Source organism: Platalea leucorodia (assembly GCF_965183815.1).
Source record: "Platalea leucorodia genome assembly, chromosome: 17".
NCBI classification, from domain to species: domain Eukaryota; kingdom Metazoa; phylum Chordata; class Aves; order Pelecaniformes; family Threskiornithidae; genus Platalea; species Platalea leucorodia.
The window spans coordinates 6,292,908-6,317,269 of record NC_138839.1 but is presented as its reverse complement, the minus strand read 5'-3'; the positions used below and the strand labels follow the sequence as shown (position 1 = coordinate 6,317,269).

At 45.7% G+C, this 24,362-nt stretch overlaps 2 protein-coding genes across 5 annotated transcripts in view; one reads left to right on the top strand and one right to left on the bottom strand.

The window, feature by feature from the left end:
- CLCN6 (chloride voltage-gated channel 6) overlaps window positions 1–24,362 on the bottom strand; it is a 66,834-nt gene that overhangs the window by 30,796 nt on the left and 11,676 nt on the right. For 3 of the 4 annotated variants that reach the window (XM_082329037.1, XM_082329040.1, XM_082329038.1), the window contains 4 exons: window positions 23,985–24,142; window positions 22,984–23,140; window positions 22,180–22,287; window positions 21,383–21,508 (listed from right to left, as the gene is read on the bottom strand). In XM_082329037.1, the coding sequence (XP_082185163.1) occupies window positions 21,383–21,508; window positions 22,180–22,287; window positions 22,984–23,140; window positions 23,985–24,142 (549 nt within the window). Of the gene's footprint in view, window positions 1–12,264; window positions 12,923–13,039; window positions 20,020–21,382; window positions 21,509–22,179; window positions 22,288–22,983; window positions 23,141–23,984; window positions 24,143–24,362 lie in introns of those variants that run through there. The other variant, XM_082329039.1, reaches the window with a different exon arrangement.
- NPPA (natriuretic peptide A) lies at window positions 4,337–12,133 on the top strand. The gene is made up of 2 exons (XM_082329046.1): window positions 4,337–5,797; window positions 7,386–12,133. Exons 1-2 carry the CDS (start codon window positions 5,678–5,680, stop codon window positions 7,701–7,703), a joined length of 438 nt encoding a protein of 145 aa, XP_082185172.1. The 5' UTR covers window positions 4,337–5,677; the 3' UTR covers window positions 7,704–12,133.

Below are 24,362 nucleotides of genomic sequence, written 5' to 3'. Positions count from 1 at the left end.
GAAAGGCTTGCTTTGGCTTTGCTGAGCTTTAGGACAGTCTCTGAAATAAAGGCCCAAGCAGAAATCACTGCATATCAAGTGAAATCAGAGAGATTTATGACTGTACTGGCTAAGCAAACGAGCAGGGCAGAAGGCAGAGACTTAGTGTAATTGCTTTAATATTACCCAGACAGTGACTGAAAGGACCCTGTCTGCTGGTCTGCCCACTGGATATCACGGGTTCTGCCTTTCATTCTGTAAGGATCTAACAAAAAGGGTCATCTTGATTTGCACTCCCGGATCAGTGGAAATTGTACTCATTTGTAGTTGTATTTTGCCACTTACACTGGAGATATGCCAAAAGTTTTACTGAAAGTTAATAAGAAACTGCTGTAAAGCTCTGAGGCAAAATGAAAGTTTCATACAAACAGGCTGCCTGTTACAGTCGCCAAATTGGTAATTCAGACACTTCTATCTGAGGAGCCCAAATCCAAAGATCTACAAAATCCCTTTCTTTGGGCAAGGCCCCTGGGCTTTCTGGAAAGAGCATTTGTTCCACAGGAATTTCTCACTCCAACCCAAGCTGTGGGGGGACAGAACACCATAATTTATGGGAAAGACGGTGGGATATGAGGAGATGGTGGTGACTGATTCACTGCTGTAGCCAAGGCACGGCTGGAGAGCAAGTAACGTTTATAGCAAAGGGGTCAGCTATACCATCGCTCGAGGCTGACTTAGGCCACTAAAAGATTAGTGCCTCTTAGCTGTAGAGGGAAGGGTTTGCCACCAATGCCAGAGGAAGGCAAGAACCATCATCACATGAACTTGCAAAGAAGGGAAATCTCCTAAACCCAAACCTCAGGATGTGGTTTATTCACATACCACAAAAATGTGTATACAGAGAAGAAAAAGCTGTTGGGAGCTGCTGCAGACAGAGGAAAATTTCTGATTCCCCCCACTTCTCTCCCCCGTGGAGGAGAAATGATCCATCCGAAGTGGAGACGGCCGGGGCAGCCGCTGAGAGCAGCCGCTGTCCCTGGCTGAAAGCCTCGGAGTGGCTCCCCCAGCAGCTCTCTGCCCTTCTCTCCCAGGTTTCTGGAGGAGAGGGAGAAGCTGAAGCTGGGACCAGCTCCCAAGCGCTTCAGGAGCCTCCAGGCTGGTGTCCAGCAGCCGGACAGCCAGGCTGCCCCCGGACCCTCTGCAGGGGTGGGGTACGGAGCAATAAACTTTTGTACAAAGCCTGCATTGCCTTTTGCAAGTGTTTTTGTGGTCATGGCGTAGCACATGGTCAAAAGATACAGAAAACCCCTCCAGAGCACTTCTCTCCCTCTGCCCTAAGGGCTCAGTCCCGACCCTGGCCAGAGCATCCCTCCCAGCCTGGACAAGCCTCTGCCGGAGGGTCGCAGCAGCAGGAAGGACGGTGGCTGCATCCTTCCAGGACAATGATCAGCCCAGCGACCCTCTGTGCTGCACTGGAGGGGCACTGTCAGGCACCGATGCCAGCTCTGGGACCGTGGCAGTGAGCTGGGCTGCCTTTCCCAATGGCTTCACCGCCGCTAGCTGTGAATCCTCCCAGGAGGCGGGCACCGGCCTTGGGGTTAATTCCAGGTAGCGTCCTACACGCGCCCCTGTCCCATGGGCTAAGCCGCTGGTATCGGGGCCAAGTTTGGCACGGCGGACCGGCACGGGGTGCCACTAAGGACAGAAGGGATACATCGCTTTAAAAATACACTTGGCAGCGGCTTCCGCTGCGGGCGAAGGGCCGCCAGGCCTTCAGGACCCGGGACAGACGCCAGTCGCCCCGCTCGCCGAGCGCCGGCCCCGCTGGGCCCCCCCGCCGGCCCGGGGCTGCCCCCGCCGGCCCGGGGCTCGGCCCCGCGGCTCCCGGGGCTCGGAGGGCTGCCTCCCCCTGCCCGGGCCCGGAGCACAGCCAAGCCCCGCTCACCCGGCCCAGCGCGGTTTGCACGAACGCTTTTCCCCAAGCTCACGTCGCTTGGCTTCAGCGAAGCCCCCCTCGCTCTTCTCCCCAGATGTTGTGCAAAGCCCTCTCCAGACAAGGCTGGGAAGCACAGGGAGCCCTAAACAGGCAGAAAGGCTCCAGGCATTGCCAACCACCCTGCTCGAAAGGAACCAAGAGAGGCAGGGCCCATGCTGCCTGCATTGAGCCTGGAGAGTCCAGCAAAAGAAGGGGCAGCCACATCACAGAGATCACATATCCCGATCAGCAGGAGAAACAACCCATGTTTGGGATGAAAATAAGTTTCCTCCCCCATGGAAAAAGTGAGGCACCACTTAACTATCTTAATTGCAGTATGGCCTGTCCTATGATCTTGGTGCTGCATGCCCTGCACCAGACGTGATTACATGTCCCTTTTGTTTCCTGCACTGGTGGCCTCATTTCTCCTTAATCTAACTGAATTGCGAGGCAGGGAAAGAGAGCTTGGGTAGGGTATGGCATAGTCTTGTCAAAGGGTTTCGTCACTGGGAGATGAAAGGAATCCAAATCCAGCCTCTTCCTCAGAACAGGACTATGATCGGCTTACACTCTAGCACTCTTCAGCTGCAAAATGGCAATAAGAGAATGGACATCACTGGAAGGATGTGCAGCAGGTAGGGGCATCGGTTAGGACAGATCTATCAGCAGAAGGAATCCACATGACACCAGCCCCTAGGCTTACAGTCCTGAAAAACAAGGACATCTCACCATCCTGCTGGGGAAGGGGCAGTGTTGCCCTCAGCTCTCTCCGTGTGCCCTCCTCCTCCTCATAGGGATCCACACACGGGGCTGCCAGCAGCACCCTTGGTGCTCTCCCTCTCTGCTCTGAGCAACTGGTGCTGCTTTCTAATGGAGCCTCATGTCCCCACACTTCCTAGCTCATGCCCTGGGATGCTGGGGAAATGTCCTAATTTCCCAACCCTAAAACCGGTCACAGTATGCTTTTTATAAGAACTTGCTGCCCTGTTAAGACTCCAACAGGGGTTTTACTAGGCAAATGGCCAGCTGAGCATAGGCAATGCTTGGATCTTGACTAGCCACTGCTGGGCTATAAAGCCTAAAGTTCATATTAATCTTACCAGGGTGATGATACCGAGATACCACAAGCAAACAAACAAGTGAACTTTATAGCTTCAACAACGATGAGCTGAGTTCTGACATTTTACACTCCATTTGCTTTGGCAGGACTGAGAGATGGATAATAGAGGGCAGAATTTGGCTTTGAAAATGCAATAGCTACTGTGACGGTCAGCCATTTTATCCCATCTATGTACTTCCATACATAGTACATGAAATAGTACACAGAAATCTCCCTGCCTTAAAAAAGTGTTGTCAAGGCTGAAGTCAGGCCCCTCCATCTCATTTATCTGCTGTGGAATACAGAAGATGGAAAAGGAACAAACCAGTAAAAGAAAGGAGTATCTCCGTGTCCAGGTTATTGAATACAATCCTGGAATATTAGATTGTTTCACAGGGACAGGTCACTCAAAGCTAAATATTTCACACCTGTGCCTGATATTGTGTTCCTCGGTTTCTTGCTGCTGGGTTTGTGCCCCAGAGGTTGCTTTACAGATGTGCTGAGCTCTCGCACAAAACTCAGATCAAGCGACAGAATGTTTTTGCGCAGAGACGGCGCTAGAGAATACTTAGAGGGTGAGGGGGGGTGAAAGGAAAGAAACAAAAAAATGAAACAATAACAGATCCTAGTTATCATCAATTGGACACTCAATATTAATGAATAATTCTGGTTTATCTTCTCACACTTTCTCCGTTTACAAAATGAAGTTACGCCCTGGTGCAAACTCATGCACACCCAAGAGCAGCAGTAAGAGAATACTTGTAACTAATTAGTGAATTATACAGACACTGCAGTATGGAGTTTTAATTAAAAAAAAAAACAACAAAACAAAAGCTATCAGGATCTTAGTTCTTTCTTAATAGCATAAAATAAGAACATGTTGGGACACACAATAATACAGAAAATGAGTACTGCCTCCATGTACTGAAAAAAAGAAAGCATTGGGGAAAAATAGGGAGTGCTCTTATAATAAAGGGCTTCATCAGAACACCTGCGGAGCTGGGCTGACTTTGGGCTATATTAGGAAAAAGTAGCATTTGAGCTTGACTTCACAACCTTGAGAATGTCCTTTCTAGTGTAATTTTGGTAGCTGATCATGTGAATGGTGTGTGCACATGTTTGTACACAAACACCATGTTAAGACATTTAAGACATGAGAAATATTTTATCGTTCTATTATTATTTAGAAACTGTACTCAGGAGATTCTTTCAAGATCTATATTTGTATTAAAAGTCAACAAATTATTACTAGACTGACATATTCAACTTGCTCATATATGCATTCTTGTTTCAACTTAGAATAACAAGAAACGTTAGGAAAACGCAGGATAAGCAATATGCTTCACGATTTAGAACTCTCCTGCAGTTCTGTAAAAAAGATTAATTTTTAGTTGCACTATACGCACAAAGACAACACTGGAAGAGGAATTTGCAGCAAATCTGCATTTTTGTAATTTCTCATTTAAGCATAAGCGTTTTTAGCTAATCTTGAAAACTTCAGCTCTCAAAGAAAGAAATACTTTTTGACTTTAATATATTAAATTAAACATTTAATTTTAACCCCTCCTAAAACACACATATACACAAACCCGTTCATTCTTCCTTGGGGCCAGATTCTGATAGCTTTGCTGAATAACACCGAAAGCCATCTATCTAAAGTTCTCGTCGAGCAAGAGAACTTTCTTGTATGACGGCACAAGAAGATTATTCCTGAATCTGACCATCTCTTCTTTAAATTTTATTGATATAGGGTCAAGCCTTACCATCGATGTCTAAAGAAATCCCATTGATTTACATATTTAGCTGTTAATAAAGACTAGTGTTTTTCAATGGTGCCGAAGTCAGTTGTCGTGAGGGGCTGGAGGTACGCGGTGTCCCTGCAGAGCCAGTCTAGAAGTTATCGTCTGTATTGAGGTGCAGATCGCAGCGCCTCTGTTGTTGGCAACGTACAAACACAAAGTCTCAACGGTGATATCACCTCAACAGCAATGGGAAAAGAGAAGTGGCCCAAACCTGGGATTTTCAGCACACTCCATGGTATGCGGTGGCCGTGCATATTCCATATATAGAAGGAAAGTGTGCACAATACTTTAGGTGTCCTAAAAGTAGATTTATCTTCAGCCTTTACTCTCCGCCAAATACTCATCTGAAAAGCCTATTGTTTTCCCTGTAAAAGGTAATTTCCCTATGGAAAGCTTCTAACTGAGCGGAGTTCAGAACAGTTTCAGGGTTGTTTCCCATCTCCGTAAATCTGACCATAGGGGTCTCTTGAAAGAAAATTGCTAAGAATTTCCAACTGGACTATGTAATCACAGCGCCTGGTATCAAGAGGAGGGGGAGTGACATGAAATCACTGACTTGTGACATACATTCCTCAGCAACAGCAGCTGCTGCCTAATGACAGCTAATAAAGGGAATCTTCCCTTGACAGAGCTGCATGCCTGCAGTGGGACTGGAATGTGCCCCAGATAAATCCACTGATAACCTAGGAAGCAGAGATCACACCCGAAGAGTATAAAAGACAAGCTTCGGAAGAGAGAGGATAGGACAAGGAAGAAAGAGACCTGAAGAGACATCTCAGAAGAAACAGCTTGAACTTCCCTATTCCCAACAAACCCAGCGCCATGGACACTAAAGGCTCATTTTCCTGTGGCTTCTTCTTGCTGCTGCTCATCCAACTCCAGTCCAGCAGAGCCAACCCTATCTACAGCCTCAGCCCTGCCAAAGAACTGGCCAGCATGGAGGTGAGGACTCTCTCCTTTTGCAAGGTTAAACTTTTGGGGTGCTTAGCAAAGTGTGAGGTGGTGTTTTTGCCTTTCTTTTGCACGATCGGATAGCCGCATCAGCGATCACATGCCAGGGGACAAAGTCTCAGTTCTTCACAGGGGTTCAAAGAAGCTCTATAGAGCAATATCCTCCACTTCTGGGTTCACTTGAGCTCCTGGGTAGCAGTGGGAAACAAAATTCTGATGTTGTGGGATGTCTGCTTTGGGTTTTCGGTTCTTTTTCTCTTAAAGATCCACCTTCCTGAGAGCAAAGTTCCAGAGAGGGAAAAAAATCATCACAGTAGCTCTCTAAGAACAAATAGAAAACTTTCAGGTGGGCTCCTGTTTACCCCATTAAATGGCAGAACAGTGAAGCAGGATGGCCATATGGCTCTAGCTTTGTGGATTTAAGAGAATTGGCTGCCTGTGGATGGGAGATGAGGAGGTAAAGTGGCACAGCCAAAGTGAAACTTTTAGAAAAGCTGCTAGAGGAATAGTATGATCATTTAGTGTGACTCCTCCAGAAAAGCTTCTAGAGCTATGAAATTACCAGGTGCATATTTTAATGAATGATAGAGAACATCCATTGTTGCAGCCCAATACAAGCTTAAGACTCAGTCTTGCAAGATGAAGTCTGAAAGCTCAAATCTTTCCTTGGACTGGTACCAGCGACCAGCTTCTCACAGCATCAGACCCTGAGAACAAACTCCCTAAGATGATTAGGACAGTGTCAGCCAAAGCTAAAACTGCCCCATGCCTCTAGGCTGTTTCCAGCAGCCAGCCGAGAAGAGTGGCTTCCAAATGTATTCACTGTCAAGCAAGCCATAAGGCTCACTCCACTCTGCTTCTCGAGATGGACAATTAGATTCCTCTAATTGGTTAAGCTGCCCTTGAGGAGGTTATCTGATCCCTGTTACACAAAGCTTTAAAAATTATAGAGAATGGTACCCAGAAAGAAGTCACAGAGCAGACATAAACTTAGCATACAGGTATTTTCAGGGAGATGCACATTTTTAAGGAGCAGCAATCCTGTAACTCCTGGGGCAGAGACTAGTGAAAACACCAAGAGCTTCTCCAACTGATTTCCATTGAAATAGCCAGGGGTGACAAGCAAGCAGATGGTCTTGACCAAAAAAAAAAAAAAACCAACAGAAGAGAAAGTCAACTGCTGGCAAGCAGCATTGCAGGCAACTTCTGAGAACAGGGCAGTGGACTATGGATTCAGAGCTATTTTGAGACTGCGTACCACCGATGGGTTGAGTAGCATCTCCCTGTGCAACTCAGACCTTGCTTTTTTTCCTCTGCCAAGAGCGCTTCTAACCTTGCCAGTAAGATACACTTTGGTGGCAAGCAGCTTCAATCAGCTCTCAGCTAGAGCTACCCATAGGTGGAATTAATGTAAACAGGGATTTACTGCAGAGGACAGAGCTCAAGTATCACCAGCAACGCTTGGATCCAACCTGACAGCCTCCCTAGGGCTGGCTATGAATGCAGAATCAGATAACTGGAAGAGCTAGCAAATGACCACAAAACTAAGAGTTTAATGAAATTAATCCTTCTCTTGTAGGCTCTGCTAGAGAGACTGGAGGAGAAGTTTGCAATGATTGAAGCCCTGGAGTCCAATCCTGACCTGCAAGAACCCAAAACCCAGGAGGAGATCCCACCAGAACTCATAGATGACAGTGATGACCAGAAGGCTGAACCCAAGCTAGCACCCAGCACCCCTCTGTCCTACAGGGACCCCTTCCTCAAGAGACTGAGGGGGCTGCAGATGCCCAGGATGATGAGAGATTCTGGCTGCTTCGGGAGGAGAATTGACAGAATCGGCTCCCTGAGTGGAATGGGTTGCAACGGTGAGTCCCGCCTAAGCCATTTCGCTGAATAGAACAGACTGCATCTGTGTCATGTGACAAGGGAGGAGCAGGTTCTCACTGAAGTCTTTAATAAGACACAGTCTAAGAAAGGAATTAATTTTAGCCTGATATTTAAGCTAGTATTGGTTTTTCAAAAGAAACCCTGTGTCTATTGATTTGCTAGGTAAAAGCACTGCTGACAGTAGTGGCATATACTGAGAGAGAAACAGATTCTAGTAACATTTATTTCATGGTTGGCTTGCAGGTTCCAGGAAGAATTAGGACAACCTCCCTATACCCTACTCTGAAGAATGCTTTACAGTACCCGTTCCTCCCAAGATGAAAGCCGGATGCTTTCTAAGCTCTTCAACAGAAAGTGATTCCTATTTTTATTTATTTATTTATTTATTTATTTGATGTTTTTTAAAGAACATTTCTTACTCTAGCACCAAGAGACCATCTTTAAATAAAACTAACACGTTAGACATCTATGCTGGACCTCTCTCCTGTCTGTTGCATTAAAATTTCTTGTATTTTCCTGAAGTCAAAAGCCTAGGTTTTATTGGTACTGTGCTACCCACAAGGCTGGATCTTATACAAGACAGAGAAAGTATGAACTTGGTAGAAACGAAAATGAGTTTTTCACTAGAGTTTTTCCCTCTGCACTACGAAATTATAACAGCTTAGCACAAAAAAAAGCTTGCTCAACACTGACAGACCAGCATGAGTCCTCCTATAGACAGGGTTTCAGTAACAAGAGAGTCCTTTCGCTGGTATAGATTATTCAGTCACAGGAACTGCCACAAATCCCTCATGTAAGCAAAATTTACATGAAAAGAAATAAGAAATATCATAACACCCCACAAGCTTCAAGATAACCAGAGGGAGGAAAGGGAATTCATTGTATATGCTTTCTAGCACTGACCAAATAAAGGTTACAAGCATCAACAGAAAGATACATCATTACCTGTGTCTTGTCTCACTCTGCATGTGGCTGAGGTGCTGATCCCCAGTGTTTCTTGGTGGATTCTCAATGGGCTTGAATCCTATCATGGTATTTGGCATGTGAGGGCAGGTGGGATTACTCCAATTACAAAGCAGCTTGTACATAACATTCATCACTTGCTGGGAATGGCCCCTCATAAAGTTTTTTTAAACATGGCTAATGGGAACACTACAAGTCTGATAAAGGTTTCATTTAAGCCTTTGTAGCTAGGTTTCACACCTATGATCTGAATTTGGCCCAAACCACATTCCGTCTGTCCGTCCGTCTCCCCGGTTATATTGCCAAGACCACTTTCAGTTAGCACCCAAAGGACCAAGTAGCTTGGATTCCCAAGTCAGCCACAGCAATGGCATTGAGCCCAGACTCAACGCAACTGTCCTGTGATTGCACATACCGCTAGAAACTTATTTTGACCATTTAATTTTGGGTCTCGTTCCCAGCATCCATTACTCGAGCACCCCGAAAAGCTTGTTCAGGGCCTAAGAACACAGCAGCACACCAGGACAGACTCAACTGCAGAAGGTTAATTCTGACTTTGCTTATGCATATGTGCAGAGGGAGGGAATGATACCTGGTCAAGATAGGCTACATGGAGGCAGATGTGTCAGAGCCGTAACAGTTGCTGACAACAGCTCTCAGGAACCATAGCTACAGTGAAACTGTAAGTTTGAGTGCTGAACGACACACCACTCCTGCACATGCCTGTTTACAGCTAAGGCTGCTGTACCACTTTAACAGGGCTTATGTCACATATCACTTTTATGACAAGCCGCCCTGCCAGTCACTCCCTGTACTGCTGAGAGGCAGCGGCATGCTCCCTACCATGCTGGGCCTTGTCGTTCTTCCCTAGGGAAGAAGAGCAGAAGCCTACTCTGAGGGAATTGTTTTGCTCCACTCCAATGGGAAACACCACCCATTGTGTGATACAAATCACATGCGAGAGCCTCTCCTTCCAGCAGCGCCAGCCAAAGATAAGACACTGTGCAATAGTGCCCACGTAGGTTTCCCTGGCAGGAGAACTGATTCCCAGGTCAAGACTCCCAGCAGCTACCATGAGACATCTCTGCAGTGAAAAGCTACAGCGACTTTGCGTTTACTCAGAGGCAGTTTCATAAATCAAGGTGGTGTGAAGTTACCCTTTGGGGAGCCTTTGTGGGGACAATGGGGCTTTGTCTTCTCAAACAGGCTTTCCAAACACACACCTGCAGCCGCATGTTTCCCACTGCAGCAAGACGAGAACACGCAGGTGGATCCCTCCACATTAGCAACAGGCAACAGCCTGACTTCCCATGTGCTGCTATAAAGGAAAGTAAAAACGATTCTCTTACTCTAACAATAATAGCCCTTGCTGGAGCTGAAGTTTACCCAGTGAAGCAAAACTTGCACAGACACTGTAAATTGTCCCTCCCTGTCAGCCCCTCGGGGCACAAAACACTAATGAGTTCAGTGGAATGTGCTAAAAATGGCAAGAAGAGTTGCCGCTGCCTGACCCAAAGCCAGGTGGGTCCAGTATTAACAGTAAGCCAGTTCCCGGTGGAACAAGTCTGTATTGGCTTGCAGACAGTATGTTAATAGACCCTGCGGTCTGGGAGAACCTAATTGAGAGTAGGCAATCTAGGAAAAAAGCATCTCTGTGGCTGGATTTTTACTGCTACTCCCATAAACACACTGAGCTGTAAAGCTCCCCCAGGGAAATCTCAGAGTCAGGTCAGAATAGGACTGCACACAGAAACAAGCACTTGGAAAAGCTGAATGAGAGAAACTTAGCACTGATCGGCTCTACAGGCAAAGAGCATCACCCCCAAGGACAAGCAAAGCTACCACTGTTGCCGTGAGAGCTGGATCAGAGAGAGCAGAGGACAGTCTTGGGAATAGCCAGTCCCAACAAGCATATAGACGAAAGCAGCCCACTGCTTATGGAGAAAGCAAGGACAACTGAAAGCTAAATGTCTCTGTAGAGCTGTACTGATTGCTTTCTGAAGAGGGTACAGAGAGACTGTGGCCAAGAGGGTGCATACAGAAAACATAAAAGGCTCAACTAGGAACTTGCTTTCAGCGAGGCCATGAATTTCAGCCTGTAGGTGCAGAAATGACGCATCCTGGAGCAAGCTAGCAAGTGAATTAATTTATCATCTGTTTCACAGAACAGCCACATACACTGTGACCCAGCAGTATCAAGGGCAAGTGCCACAGGAGGCTGACCTTTACAGCAGGGAAAGAAAAGAGGCATGAGCAGTTACCACAGCATTGGATGCATTACACGTTCATCCTCTACCTTACTTTGCAGCAACTTGGACTTGTGTTCATGGCTGAAAGATTCAAAGGACAGTCCTGTCATCCCATATACACATCAGGTGCTAACCTGACAGCCTTTTATTTCTTCTGCTGCTGGATTTGCACAGTTGTACATGCTGTCCACGAAAGAATGAAGGTATTCCTTTTAACTAGGCCTTGCTCTCTTCCAGCAGTAGCCAGTTCTGCACAGACCCACATCTAAATGTGAGGTTGCTTCCTTCAGGTTTGCAGTGGATCCACCCTTGGTGCCTGTAAGTTTTGGAAACTCATCCTGATAAGAACATTTTGGAGGAAAATATGGGATTGGACTGGAGGAGAAACAAGAAGTACCAGACTCTTCTGAGGGCATGAACTGAAGATACGTTAATGTTCAGTTCTACGTTAATTCCTACTAAGTCTTCACATCTATCCAAAACTCATCTCAAGTCTTCTAGAAAAACTTCCCTTAGGGGAAGGTAAGGTTGGTGATGTGTCAATAACAGTGTAGGAAAAAGGCTAGTGGCCATACAACCAAACAAGCACTTAAGAGTTTTGCTTTAGAAACTGTGCTGCGAGTTAGCCCCAAGACAGGGAATCAGCGTAGCTTGTAATTGTAAACAATTCAGAAAGTCTAACCACAGGATGCCTTTGGGACAAAGCTATCACTGCAAAGCAAGAGCTGATGTCAAAAGCAGCTAATGCCGGTTAGGTTCCGAGTAACTATTCAGCACTGAGAATGGGGCAGGGTCCTGAAATCCTGCCCTCTTCCACCCTGTCAGGCATCACAGTGCTTTATAAACCTTAATCAACCCCCCCCAGCACAGCACCTAGGATGCATCCAAGTGCTATCATGCTCATTGTGCAAAGGAAGAAATATTCCAGTGGGATCAGAGAAGAACCAGGCTAACACCCTCCACCCAGCTCTAAGGACATTTGCCACCTCCTGCAATGCCAGACTTCATACTCACTTCCTAATAGCTTCTGGCAGTAACCCTGACTGGCAGTGCATAATTCAGGAGCTTTCTTTCCTTTGAACTTTGAAATACAGTAATTACACTAGCATGCTTCATGCATACTGTAAGACATGAGCCTCATTTGGAAAAGTGGTCTGGTTGGTGTGGGGTTTTTTTGCAAATTAGATTTAAGGGTTTCTTTCCTTCTCAGACACGGCACTATCCCTTTCCAGCTTCCCACTAGATGAAATGTTTCACTGAAATCCCAGTCTGCAGGCAAGAATGCCAGTAGGAGCTGTCACCACTGCTTTGTTTCTCTAAGAAATTGTATGTGAAGTATAGGACACACATCCTCCACTGCTGCAGGGAAACGTGGAGCTGTGCCAATTTGCATAACAATCTGGCCATATCCAGCTTGCTTGATTTACTTTCACTGAAGCTTGGCCCCCAAAGGCCTTTGCTGATTGACATCTGCTTGATAAGTGTGTCCCAGTCATCCTAGGCAGCAGCTCTTTACAGACGATAGTTCGCTGGCACCGTGCCCAAAGAGAGAGGCTACCAGCAATATGGCCATACAGTTCAGAATTTAGCAGAAAGCCTGTTGACAACTCTGTCGTGTTGAGAACAGCCTCTCCCCGAGCCTCTCACATGCTTACCCAGAGGTACAGCTCCCATTAGACAGCTGGCACCCAGTTGTCCAACACTTGTCTGAATTTTCACACTGAAGGAAGAGTCCAGAGATATTGCTGAGAGATAAAGGAAGGTGGATCTTTTCTGATGCTTTTCTCACACCTTTGAGGTGTGAAATATCTTGAAACAAATCAAGAACGTTTCTTGCAGCAGATGTCCCTGTGCTGTCATTCCCTGCTAGAGCTGAACCATTGCCACTCCAGTGACAGCTGCCGTGGACAAATAACTTTCAAAGGGAATTTTCTGCTGGCTCCAATCCCCATTCCCTTACCAGAGCAAGTGATAGAATGCAGTGGGCTTTGCTCTTTGAGTCTTATTCCTGCCATCACTGCAAGTATAAAGAGAAGAGGTCTCAACATCAGTCTCACAGTGAGGAGAAGGAAAAGAGCAGAGTGAAACAAAAAGGCAGGAAGAAACTTTAAGACGACAGGATGGGCTCTTGTACCTCACTACTGGCAACAAGAAACAGCTGCTGCTTTTGGTCCTTTTCACTGATGCTTGTAATAGTTTCTGAGGCCAGCCTTCCCATCATCCTATCTGAACACAACAAAAGGAATTAGTACAACTTGGGTTCCTAGTTCAAAGAATCCTGAGCACATCAGTTCCCCTCCTCTAAACAGTACAACTTGCCCTTTGTAAACAGAAGGTTATACCATGCCTGTATTTTGTTTTCCTAGCAGCAGATTCTGTCCCCGAATAAGGGATAAGCTGTTCCATACCCTGGAAGACACTATGCCTTATGTCCCTGCTGCTTTCTTGAGAAATGTTGAAACCCCATATACAGATGCATACAAGATGCCCACCTTAACTCCTTCTAGATCATCTCACCATCAGTCCTATTAAGAGATGGTGTGAACAACTTGCACCGTATGCAGCAAAACTGATGTGGAAAACAAGGTTCCATCTTCAATAAAGTCAGGAAGTCCAAGGCTTACAGTTGTAATCACAGTTTGGGGTCTTTTATGTGGGAAGGAAGGAGGATTTGTAAGGCCTTCCCCCTACCTTCCCATCTCCTGAATGCTCTCTTGGAAAACCAGCAGAATCCTGTACAGAAAAAGAAACAGAGTTGGGAGGAGGGGACGTTTTAAGAAAACAGAGGGGAGTGAGAAGGCACCTAGGGTCAGGCCTGCTATGCTGAGAATTCAGAAGAAGCAAAAGAAAGATAAAATCAATGTGTAAAGTCGGCCATGCCACAGAGATATTCTCTAGTATAAGCATCAAGGAGCTGCTGGGGGAGTCAGCAGGAATCTCAGGGTTGTCCCATCTTTTCTGTTAGAGTCATGAATTCTTCAACACAGTATTGTTTTCTATGTTCATCTATTCAAACTGGTATGTATGGGTTCCAGTCTCCTGCTCCTAGATGCTTAAGAATCACTAAAATGTGTGTTAAACCACACATCACCCATACAGCAACTCGTGCTTTTATTTCTGCAGTTTTGGAACAGCCCGGAGAAAGGGACATCCTGCTTACTTTCAAACAGTGATCTCAACGTCTGAACCTCACAAACTGATAGCCCTCACTTCCCAGACAGTGGTGGAACTCACTGCCATCTCATTCCAGCATGAACAAGCTCTTTCACACACTGCATTTGAAAAGCTACAGTGGATGCTGAAGAGGCTGAGTGTATCCCACTGCCGCTGAAAAGCGCTTCAGCACCCTGGACAAGAAGAGCAGCTTCATTCTCTCATCTTACACACAAGCGCAGCTGAAGCTCAGGGCAGCCATCCTCTGTTTCTTCCTGTGTGTGCTGCATGATACACGCCTGCATGTGTATGCACACATGCTGAAGTAGGCAGCTTGTATCTCACCAGCAAAGCAAAAATAAAAAAAAAAAATCTCACTGAACACCACTAAATTCTTCTGCTAGATACACAGTTTACAGGTACCGGGATAATGACACATGGTTGGATTCAATGAGTCTATAAACCTTGGTAGAAACGGATTTTAATCTAAACATGAAGTTGGCTGCTTTAAGTATAAATGTTTTACACAGCTTTTCTAGTAATCACCTCTATCACCCATGATAAAATGCAAGACAAACCACCACTTATAACTGTTTTTGATACCTCCTTCTTCAGGCAAGAAACTACTGCTTTTATTCTCTGCAATAGGAATCACCTTGCATATAATCTTGACACCCAAAGCAGCTCTAAAGCTGACAAAGGCTCTAACCAAGTGCCTGGTACCTGCATCAGTCCAGCTGGCTGCTTTAGTAGGTTTGGCTGCAAGGAATTTGCCATTACACCAAATTGTCAAGCTGTGTCTGTAAGCATGGACAGACACACCTCTCCCACCCCTTTTTTTCAGGGGCGGGAGGTGAGAAAGTAGACAAAAGACAGACAGTCTGTCTCCTCCTTTACTGTTATGCTAAAGTGGCAGTTGATGCACCTCAATTTTAGGGGGGAAATGCTTCTCTCATTCCCTCCTACACTACTGCATTTGTGGCTGAAGGCAGCAGCAGAGCTGAAGCAGAGTTCCCCCCCACTCTTTTCTCCTGATGATTCTCTTCTACCCTGATTTCTTGCTAGGAGCAGAGCTTAATTAAGACCACCATGGCACTTCTTATTTAGCTCCCAAGCACAGATTTTCTGCCATCCCCTCCCAACAGATGCTTTTATCTATTTCAGGCTCTCCCTGTCATTATGTACACACGAAGCGAGAGACTGAGGGCAGGAGCCAGACGAGCTGCTGGCTAACTTCGTATTAGAGTGCATCAGAGAGCTACTACGTGCATCCTGTACAACGCAGCTACCTGATCCACAAAAACAGCACAAACATAGGAAGGCAGTAAGCTTTTGGGTCAGATATTTCTACAGTGCTCAAAGACTGTACTCACTCACATTTTTGGCCTGTAAGCAAGCGATGAAAGACCAAAAATTGTCACAAGCTCTTTTCTGTAAAGTAGACCGCAGGATAAAGCAGGAAAGATAGCCACAAACTAAATAAAAGCTAAAGATAAAATTAAGATTTTTCACATCCTGGAGAAGCCACTTGTACAACAAGAGATGCAACACTGCACTCTAAATGTCTTTCATTAACTTATGGGAGGAAGGTGGAAAGCAAGAGTTCTCGGGTAAGAAAAGCAGCAGTCACCTCTAGCACAATGTGCACAATTCAGCTCCTTATCAAGCATTTGGTAATTCCCTCCTTTTAAACAGCTGTGGTGAGGGAACACAGGACTGCAGTGGTCGCAGCCTAAAGGATTACACTAATTCCTATCTTTGCCCAGCTTCAGAGCACCTTCTGCACAAACTGTTAGATCCAGACAGCTCATAAATAGCAACTACTCATCTACCTCAAATCACGTTCTTGGATATTGGCATGTTCTACTAGTTTTATTATAATAAAGGGCAAAAATAAGACAACACTAGAAACATCAAAAGGCCTTAAAAGTGCTGAAGGAGACACACAAACATTTTACTCTCAGACATGTTATGGTTACATGAATACTTCCCAAGTGCCATAGTTCAAATAAAAATATATTCATACAAATTTAAAAAAAATACAATTTATATACACTGTGGAATTAGCTTACATCATTTCGTAACAAAAAACCAGTGCAAAAAAACAAATGGAAAGGTAAGTTGCTACCATTGGAATGGCTCACAGTAAGTTAACAATTCAAAACCGCATAATTAACACTGCACAGGAAACCATGAGGCAGGGGAGAATGCCCCACACTACCCCCTAACTTTTGCCATCAATACTAATCCAGTTCTTGGTTACTATTCCTTTAGTGTTGCTCTGAGTAAAAGGTTACAAGCACCTATGTTAGAAGTTCCTTGGTAAATCACTAAGCAACCAGAGCCAGAGTAGAAGCAGTTAGTGTGTTGTAAGAAAGGAATTAAGTGACCGAAGTGTGACAAGACTGATTCAACACAAGCCTCTTTGCGTCAGTCCTTAGCAGAAGGGAAATGCTGCACCTCCAAACGTCAGATGAGCTTGTAATTCCCTTTCTGCAGGCTATGTAACAGCGATTGCACACTGAGACTTCCCTTTAAAGCAGCGGACAGGGTCACCCACCATCCTCACTTGAAACTTCTTTACTGAAGGAGTGAAAGCGTTTTCCAGCTGAAACGTTTGAATAAGATAGATGCATAGGCAGAGCAGACAGCGCTGACAGCAAGTGGCCTTCTTGTGGGGAAGCGCAGCTGGTGCTCAGACAAACCCTGACAAGATTTTTCAGCCTGTCTTGTCTGGATTGCCTAACTCCAGGCCTCAGCAGCGATGACAAGACATCCTGCAGCAAAATATACTGCTGCAGTTTGTGTACAGAAATAAAGCAGGGCACGACCAGCTCAAGGCAAACAATCTAAGGAGCCCTATTCATGTGCAGGAAGAGAAAGAACTTTCCACACACAGTCACTCAACATGAGCAAGAGGAAAGAATTGTCATGGGGAGACATAGGGCATTCTTGACAGGTGCTCTGACAGAATGGGATTGCTAATTCCACATTACAGTGATCTGAAATCCCATCAAAACAGGATTCCTGTGATTTGGTAACTGCCCACGAGCACAAATCCTTTGACTGAAAGGTAGGTTAACAGAAGCATATTTCAAACCTACAGTTCAGCTTCAGGGAATGCAAAAGGGTGCTGGAAGTTTCTTAGGATAGCTCAGTGCAAGACCAGAGCTCGGGGAACACAGGCATTTTAGAAGTCATCTGCAGAGACTACCCAGAGAGAAAAAAAACATCCTTACTCTACTTACAGGGAAAGAACTTGCAAGTCAAGAGCAGCAGCCGAGGCCAACTCATGTGCTCTAAGGAACATGCCACACCTGTCCCAGCTAAGGAGTCCAGGCTGAAGGCACAATATGGATACTGGCTGTAGGAAAACACCTTCGCTTTACTCTTGGAAGTTTAAGAGATTGCATGCCTTATGTGAAACGGAGCTAGGATATTCAGAAGCCAGCAAAACTATTTTAGTGGAGGAGACAAGAGCTGTTGCTGCAAGTTCCACAGTAAGAAAGGGAAAAGAACGAACGTGTTCCCTGCTCTGTAGATAGGTCACTTCGCAAGCAGCCCTGGAGAGCGGCCGTAGTTAACAAAGGGTCCTGGGACATGCACAGCTTCCTTTGCAACTGCCATTGCACATACCACAGCCCACTCTCTCCTTTGTGGAAACGGTATAAATCCATTCTTGAAAACAAACGAAGATCTGCCCTTCCTCTCTTAATAAGATAGCAGGTGGGAAGAACACCAAGTGAAAAAAAGGCCTCCAGATGTCAATGGAGAGGAATAAAAATTAAAATCGAAGTGCTTACGAACAGCTTTGCTAAAACCAAACTTTCCAGTTGAGCCATACCATGCACCGTATGACAAGGACAAATTCTACCCTAAAACTTGGCCTCAGGAACCACTTGTAAGACCAAGTTTTCTCTCATCTGCTGGACAAAATTCAAGAGCCTCCCATGACTCAGCTGTCTTTATCGCAAGCAGAGCCAGAGAATACATCTGTCTACCAACTATCTGGACTGCAAAGACTCCATGAACACCTAAGAGTTCCAGTGACTTAAAGAGCCCTACATCAAGACCATGGCTGGTGACCTGGGCACAAAACTTCCTCCTAACCCTAACTGTAGTAGGGCTCAGCAGCCAGCAGTTTGCAGAGCAGTGCCCTGGAACAATCAGCTCCCACAAAGTCAGAGACTGTTTTAACAGATTTAGTGTTTTGACACATGTAAGGAAAGGGCACAACTTCTTCAGGCTTAGTCAGGAAAATCTTCAGCATAGAGGAGTTCTTGAACTCAGAAAATACAATAATGTCTGATTTCCTTCTGCCACAGCTCTCATCTAGCTAGCCCCTTATGGCAGACAACAGGTTAACTGGAGTGCTCAGAGGCAGTGTAGAAGCTTTTCTGGGATACATTCCCCATGTTACTTGGCCCAGTCTCTTGGCTGAGAGAATGCTCTGTGCTTTATCAAGCCAATCAGCTCTGCAGCCCCTGGAGGCACAATGCTGGCTTCCCACTGAGGGTTATCTCTATGTAAAACTCAGGAGGGCAGGTACCTGCTGGAACAATACAGGTGCTGGCCAGGATGGTACCTGCTAAAGCAGTGAACTGGCTACAACTGGCTTCTAAGTGCTGATTTTACCCTTACAGATATTCAGCTGTTGCAGTTGCAAACATTATCCCAAGCATTTTTAGAGCACAGACGGCCCCACTTATCACCCTGCAGCAGATCCTGCCTGTTAGTCACCAGCACCAAGTATCCCTCCTGTATGGCAGCCTGAAGTTACACCAGCTCCTCTCATGACACAGAGATAATTCAACCAAGCCCAGAGACAAAGCATCAGCTCTATTTGCCTCCAGAAATCAACACTTCACCATGCTCTGAGGATGTGGCGTTCCCTGGTCTCTAACCCTAGCTGGAAAGGTGTCCCAGGCTCTCGCTGTTGGATCAGTACAAGGACAAAGTGCCTACAAATGCCAAGAAATGCAAGAGCGCCAGGGTAGTGACAAAGTGGAGTGCCACAAAGTGCCTTAGAAGTCTCTTACAGGGAGATAATAGCAACGTCTAACAGGGAAAAGAGATCTGCCTTCTCTGAGATGCTCTGCAAATGTATTAAATATTTATAATCCCAAACAGTAACTGGAATTGAACTATTTTGAACTCCTGATCTACTGAGCTGCTCTCAAAAGTCAGCTGCTGTCAAAAACATCACAGCAGGGATGCTTCCCCATGAAAGGAGGAGAGAAATTAGGAACAAATGAAGCCAGAGTGGAAAAACATAGGCAACTGGGAGCACCCACAGAGAAAGGTGTATTTCCAGAGAGTTGGGTTTTTTAACACTGCTTCTGAGAAAAGCCATCTTCCAGAGCAGCTATTTGATAACTGCAAACTTCAGTATCTCCTCTCAGCCTTGACAGCGACCTCCTTCTCACACAAATAAGGCAACAGTTGCAGGAACAAGGGAGGAAGAGGAAAGGGGAGACATACAGGAGGACAGGCAAAAGATGCTGCAGTTCTCTGCACAGGACACAGTGGAGCTAGATGGTTCTTTTTTCCAACCCTTAAAAAAAAAAAAAAAAAAAGCAGAACATACAGTGTCAGGACAACATCTGAAGAAAGGAGATAACTGGGGCACAGGAGAAGAAAAAACCTCGATCAAGAGTGGTCAAACCAAGTGCCTGAGACCAATCAACAGCTCTGGGCTCAGGCAGCTCCTCTAATTCTCTGGCTAGCAAGATGTTTTCCAGCTCCCCAGGCTTGATATGCATGTGAGAAGCCAAACGGCAAGTCTTGGGCCTTGTGGGGTCCAAGCAGAATGCGAGCGCGTGTGCAGGCTTGGAAGAGGGAGGTAGCCACACCGACAGTGGGGCAGGGTGGGCAGGGGCATCAAATGGTCTGATAGTGTTGTCTCAGTCTTGCCTGCAGAAATTCGTGGGTCAGGTTGTGCCGAGTGATTATCCCAACAATCTTAAAGAGGAAGAAAAGAGGAAAAAAGATACAAGTCAGTATCACAGATGTGCCACTAAGAGACGTGCATGGTAGAGCTGTTGTTCTTTCCAACCCCCAAAAAAGAGGGAACCTGCAAGCAGTTCTTGACCAATGCTGAACTAGAGTGGGTTCAAATTTAAATCTCACCAAAACACCACCCCTCCCTCTCCCAGCACTTCTCTACAGGCAAGACACTGGTTTAACTATACCCAGACAGCTTAACTGTTGCTATCATGTCTGGACACAGCAGTAGTTACCCCTGCCTAGGAAGGGAAATCCTGTCCATGTTAGACAGTATACAGATGTAAGGAAATCCTTTGGAAAGTGAAAACTGTAATCGGAAATAACAAAGCTGTCTCTTATGGATTCATTAGAGACATTCTGGTACGCCACATGACATGCCTGCAGATAGCTCATATCAGATACATTCCAGGAAGCGCTAAAGACCACAACAGAGAAATGGTAAAGACTAGCTAAGTCAAGACTGCACACTGGCCGTCACTAGCTGGCAGGTCACAAAAGGGACCCTCTCCCAGCCTGCTGGGGAAACAGTCAAACCACACATTTCAGCTGATGAAACACCTCAGTGATTTTACACATTGAAAGAGTTTAGAACTACGCTGCTCTCTACTGCAACAGCATCTTGCACTAAACATGGAGCAAATCAGCATCTCTTGTTTTCAACCAACAAGCTCTGCATAGTAGCTATTAGGAACCCCAAGAGGCAGAAAAAGCACTGCTGTCTCATAGGGACAGATCAGTTCAGGCTTAAGGGGAACAGTTTCTCATTACGTTTATAGGAAGTTACTGACACCTACTGACTATTCCCGAGCATTGTAGATGGCAAAGAGACAAGTACAGTGAATCAAGCACAAACCATTCAAAGACTCCTTTATTTTGCTGCTCCTTTAAGTAGGAACAGAATGAAAGTTCTCTTCCAGCAGAAAAACCTCCTGCCCCAACACACAGGAAATTCTGCTTTGGGCCTTGAATAAAGCTGTCAAAGAGGACGCCAAATTAGCGGCCTCTGATGAGCTCAAGGCCTCTCAACAGGTACAAGACAGTAAGAGCTTCCACATGCTGCCAACCTGAGACAGGCAGGAGACTGCATGTCCTGCCCTTTGCAGGGAAAGCAGGAAGCAGGCTTGGACACAAAAGATGGTAACAAAGTCACAATAATCAACAATGCTTCAGGGCCTTAAGAAGATCACACTCTGATCTCTTCAAAGCATTTCTGTTTAATGTCAAAAGAGATCTTAATTCTCCCAAAGGTGGAAAGCATTGCAAAAAAAACACAGCGGCTTTGTTGCTCAGCCAAGACAAAATGGAGATAAGGACTCACCTCTCCAACTGCGTTCACAACCGGTAAATGTCTGAGTCCCATTGTCCTAAATAGGTTGAAGACTTGCGACACATGAGTGTTTGGAGAGACAGCAAAGGGTGATGGGTTCATGTATGGGGTGACATCCTAAGACAGAAAAACAATTATATTATTTACAAGAGGCATTTTCACTATCTCTGGGAATCACTAACAAGCAATTCCTACAGCTCCTCCAATGCACTGATCTCTGAACAGGGTATTTGACTGTGGGCATCTTTTATTTCTCCACAAATATAAAATTATTTCAGGAACCTGAATTTGTCACCGTTTGTTTGAACACTGTAACCCACGATCTTCAGAGCCCAATGCTGCAGAAAGCCTCTGAGCAGGATAAATGCAGATCCATGAAAATAAGAATGCATATTAAAAAAGCACTTTTGCCTACACAGCAACCGTCCTGTCACAAAGACAATGACAGGCCTGCCACTGACTGAGCTGCCAGCACACAGAGTTCCAAATGGAAATCAGCAGTTTGCCTGTCCCATCTCACTCAGGCAGGAGTCTAATCTAGAAGGAAGTTAAACCAGACAGGCAACATCTTATTCTGAAAGTAAAGCACCTGTGTGTGATATTACCTCATAGCAGGTATCAGGATTGATTTCCACATGCAGACAAGGCTGACTGAATGCATGAGAAGTACAGAGTGCTGGTCACTGCACCCAAGGGTGGACCTAAACATGCTCTCAGCTTTTTTAAAGGCTTGGGACAGTCCTAAACATATATCAGGAAACACTATCACACTGCAGTGCATCTCTTACCACTATCATGCGAGGGTTCAGCAACGTGAGGTCCAGGTCATGGATATCTGGATAGCGAGGGTAATCCTCCGACATCTCTGCGTGGGACAGACGAGGCTGACTCGCACTCTGCAATTAAAACAAATCCCACTGAACCGATGTGTCACCGTCCCAGATAGTACATGGGCTGCAAGCAGCACAGCAAACGATGCCTCCCAGTTGCTCACCCAGATCTCCTTCTCCCATGCCCACACATACAACTTCTGCAGAGGTACTCCTGCAGCTCATCTCAGGATGCAGCAGTGCAAGCCCAAACCTACACAGGCGTTTAGCTGAGAGCGCAACGGATTTGCTCTCCAACCCCTGCCAGATCTACACTCAACACCGGAGGGCAGCAACAAATCAGCCTTGTGGAAGATGGGCCTCAAACACAAACGCTCATAACGATCTCAGTGATACAGCTGACAGTCTGTAAAAACACACAGTATACACTGCTGGTTGCTCTATTTGTATTTAATATCTGCCCTCCATTCTCCAGTTCTGACAGGATTGCACCTTTATGCAACAAATGGGTCTCTTGGTTTATTTTTTAAACAGTAGCTGTCCTCTTTTCTTGGGGGTGCTTAAATAGAAATTAAATTCTCTTTATTCTAGAGCTGCAAGGGAAAATTCACATTATCCGTCTGCAGCTTTTAAAACACAGATGCATTCCTTAAAGTGTAAAAATAGGTAAATTCTTTTTGGCAGCCCATAAATATTGTTCCCTGCTTGTCAGCAGAGAGGGCAGGGATGTCTTTGCTACAATTCCTGATTGGGAAGACTCACCGACTGGCTCTCAGAGTAACAAACACCCCTGACAAGGAGGGTGACGAGCTGCGAGCGCAAGATCAAGCCATGGAAGGTCAAGGGTCTGAAGCGTTCCTCCATAGTCCACTCTTCACTGGGAGACTGGTCAGGGTATAGGTTGGGGTAGGGAGTATATCTGTGACAGATTTAACATGTTATAAGTTGCATGAACTTAAGGAGAGATATATACCCCCACCTCCAAAACAGCAACAGTGATTTCGGCTCTTTGCAACCTTCTCCTGCACATTTCAGGGACTCTTGCTAGAGACAAGCAAGTCTTTTCTCCACCAAACAAAATAGCAGAGAGGGGTCAAGAGCCATTACCACAGGCAGAGTATGACAACAGCAGCAGAATGGAGACAGTCTCCTAACCCTGAATTTCAAATCACTTGCTACTAAAGCAATTTTCAGTGCCAAATTATTCAGATTCTAATAAAAGCTGAAGCATCTGGCAAAACATCAGTGTCAGAAGTCCACTCGTGAGTCACAATCACTAGGTTAGAAACTGATTCACTAGACTGGGCTTCTCCTTGGAAGCAACTGCAATACAGGCCTGGCAACTCAGCCCAGTTACCAGAAAGGTGGTATCAGTATCATGGCACCAAGCCATCAGCTCCACTCTTGGGAGAAGTGAGCTTTGCAGAGCCCTCGGGTTTTTGCAGACAAGAGGGCATCGATTTCTACAGACAAGGTATTTCCCCAGGCATTCCAGCCTCTCCAGGAAATATTTCTGGATAGGTGTTTGAAGGCAATTTAAGTTAACAGGTTGGACACCATCAAGCCATTAGCCTAGGACTCAGTCACAGGTGTGAGCCCCAGCACTGGCGGATGAGACCTGACAAGTCACTTCTCCCAAAACGTGGATACTAGCACTGTTTCCTCTGACACACGGAATGACAGGGACTGCACGAAGCATCGGAACACATCTCAACATATGGAAACACCCTGTTTCCATACGTTTGTGCCTACCAGGATCTCACCTTCTCTCTAGCATCTGTTGCAGCAGATCCTCCTTTTCTGGTGGCTCCTCCGCTGCTATGTGCTCATCACACATGTTACGCAATTCACTTGAAGGGTAGGATTTCATGGACTGACTACGCTTGCGCTGCTCTCCAGCTCGCGTGAGGATACTAGATTTCTGGATACAGCAAATAATTTTCAGATACCCCCCTAAGCAGGTCAACAGTTACCCAAGAGCAACTATGAACTATTTGATCATAGCTTTATGTCACCAGATTAGGTGTTCCTTAGTCAGTGCTGCTGCAGTACTTGTCAGAATAGCCAATAGGACTGTACTCTCCTTGGACAGAGAGCCTGGGGTTTAGGAACTCAGGCACCCTTTTTTGCATATGGATTTG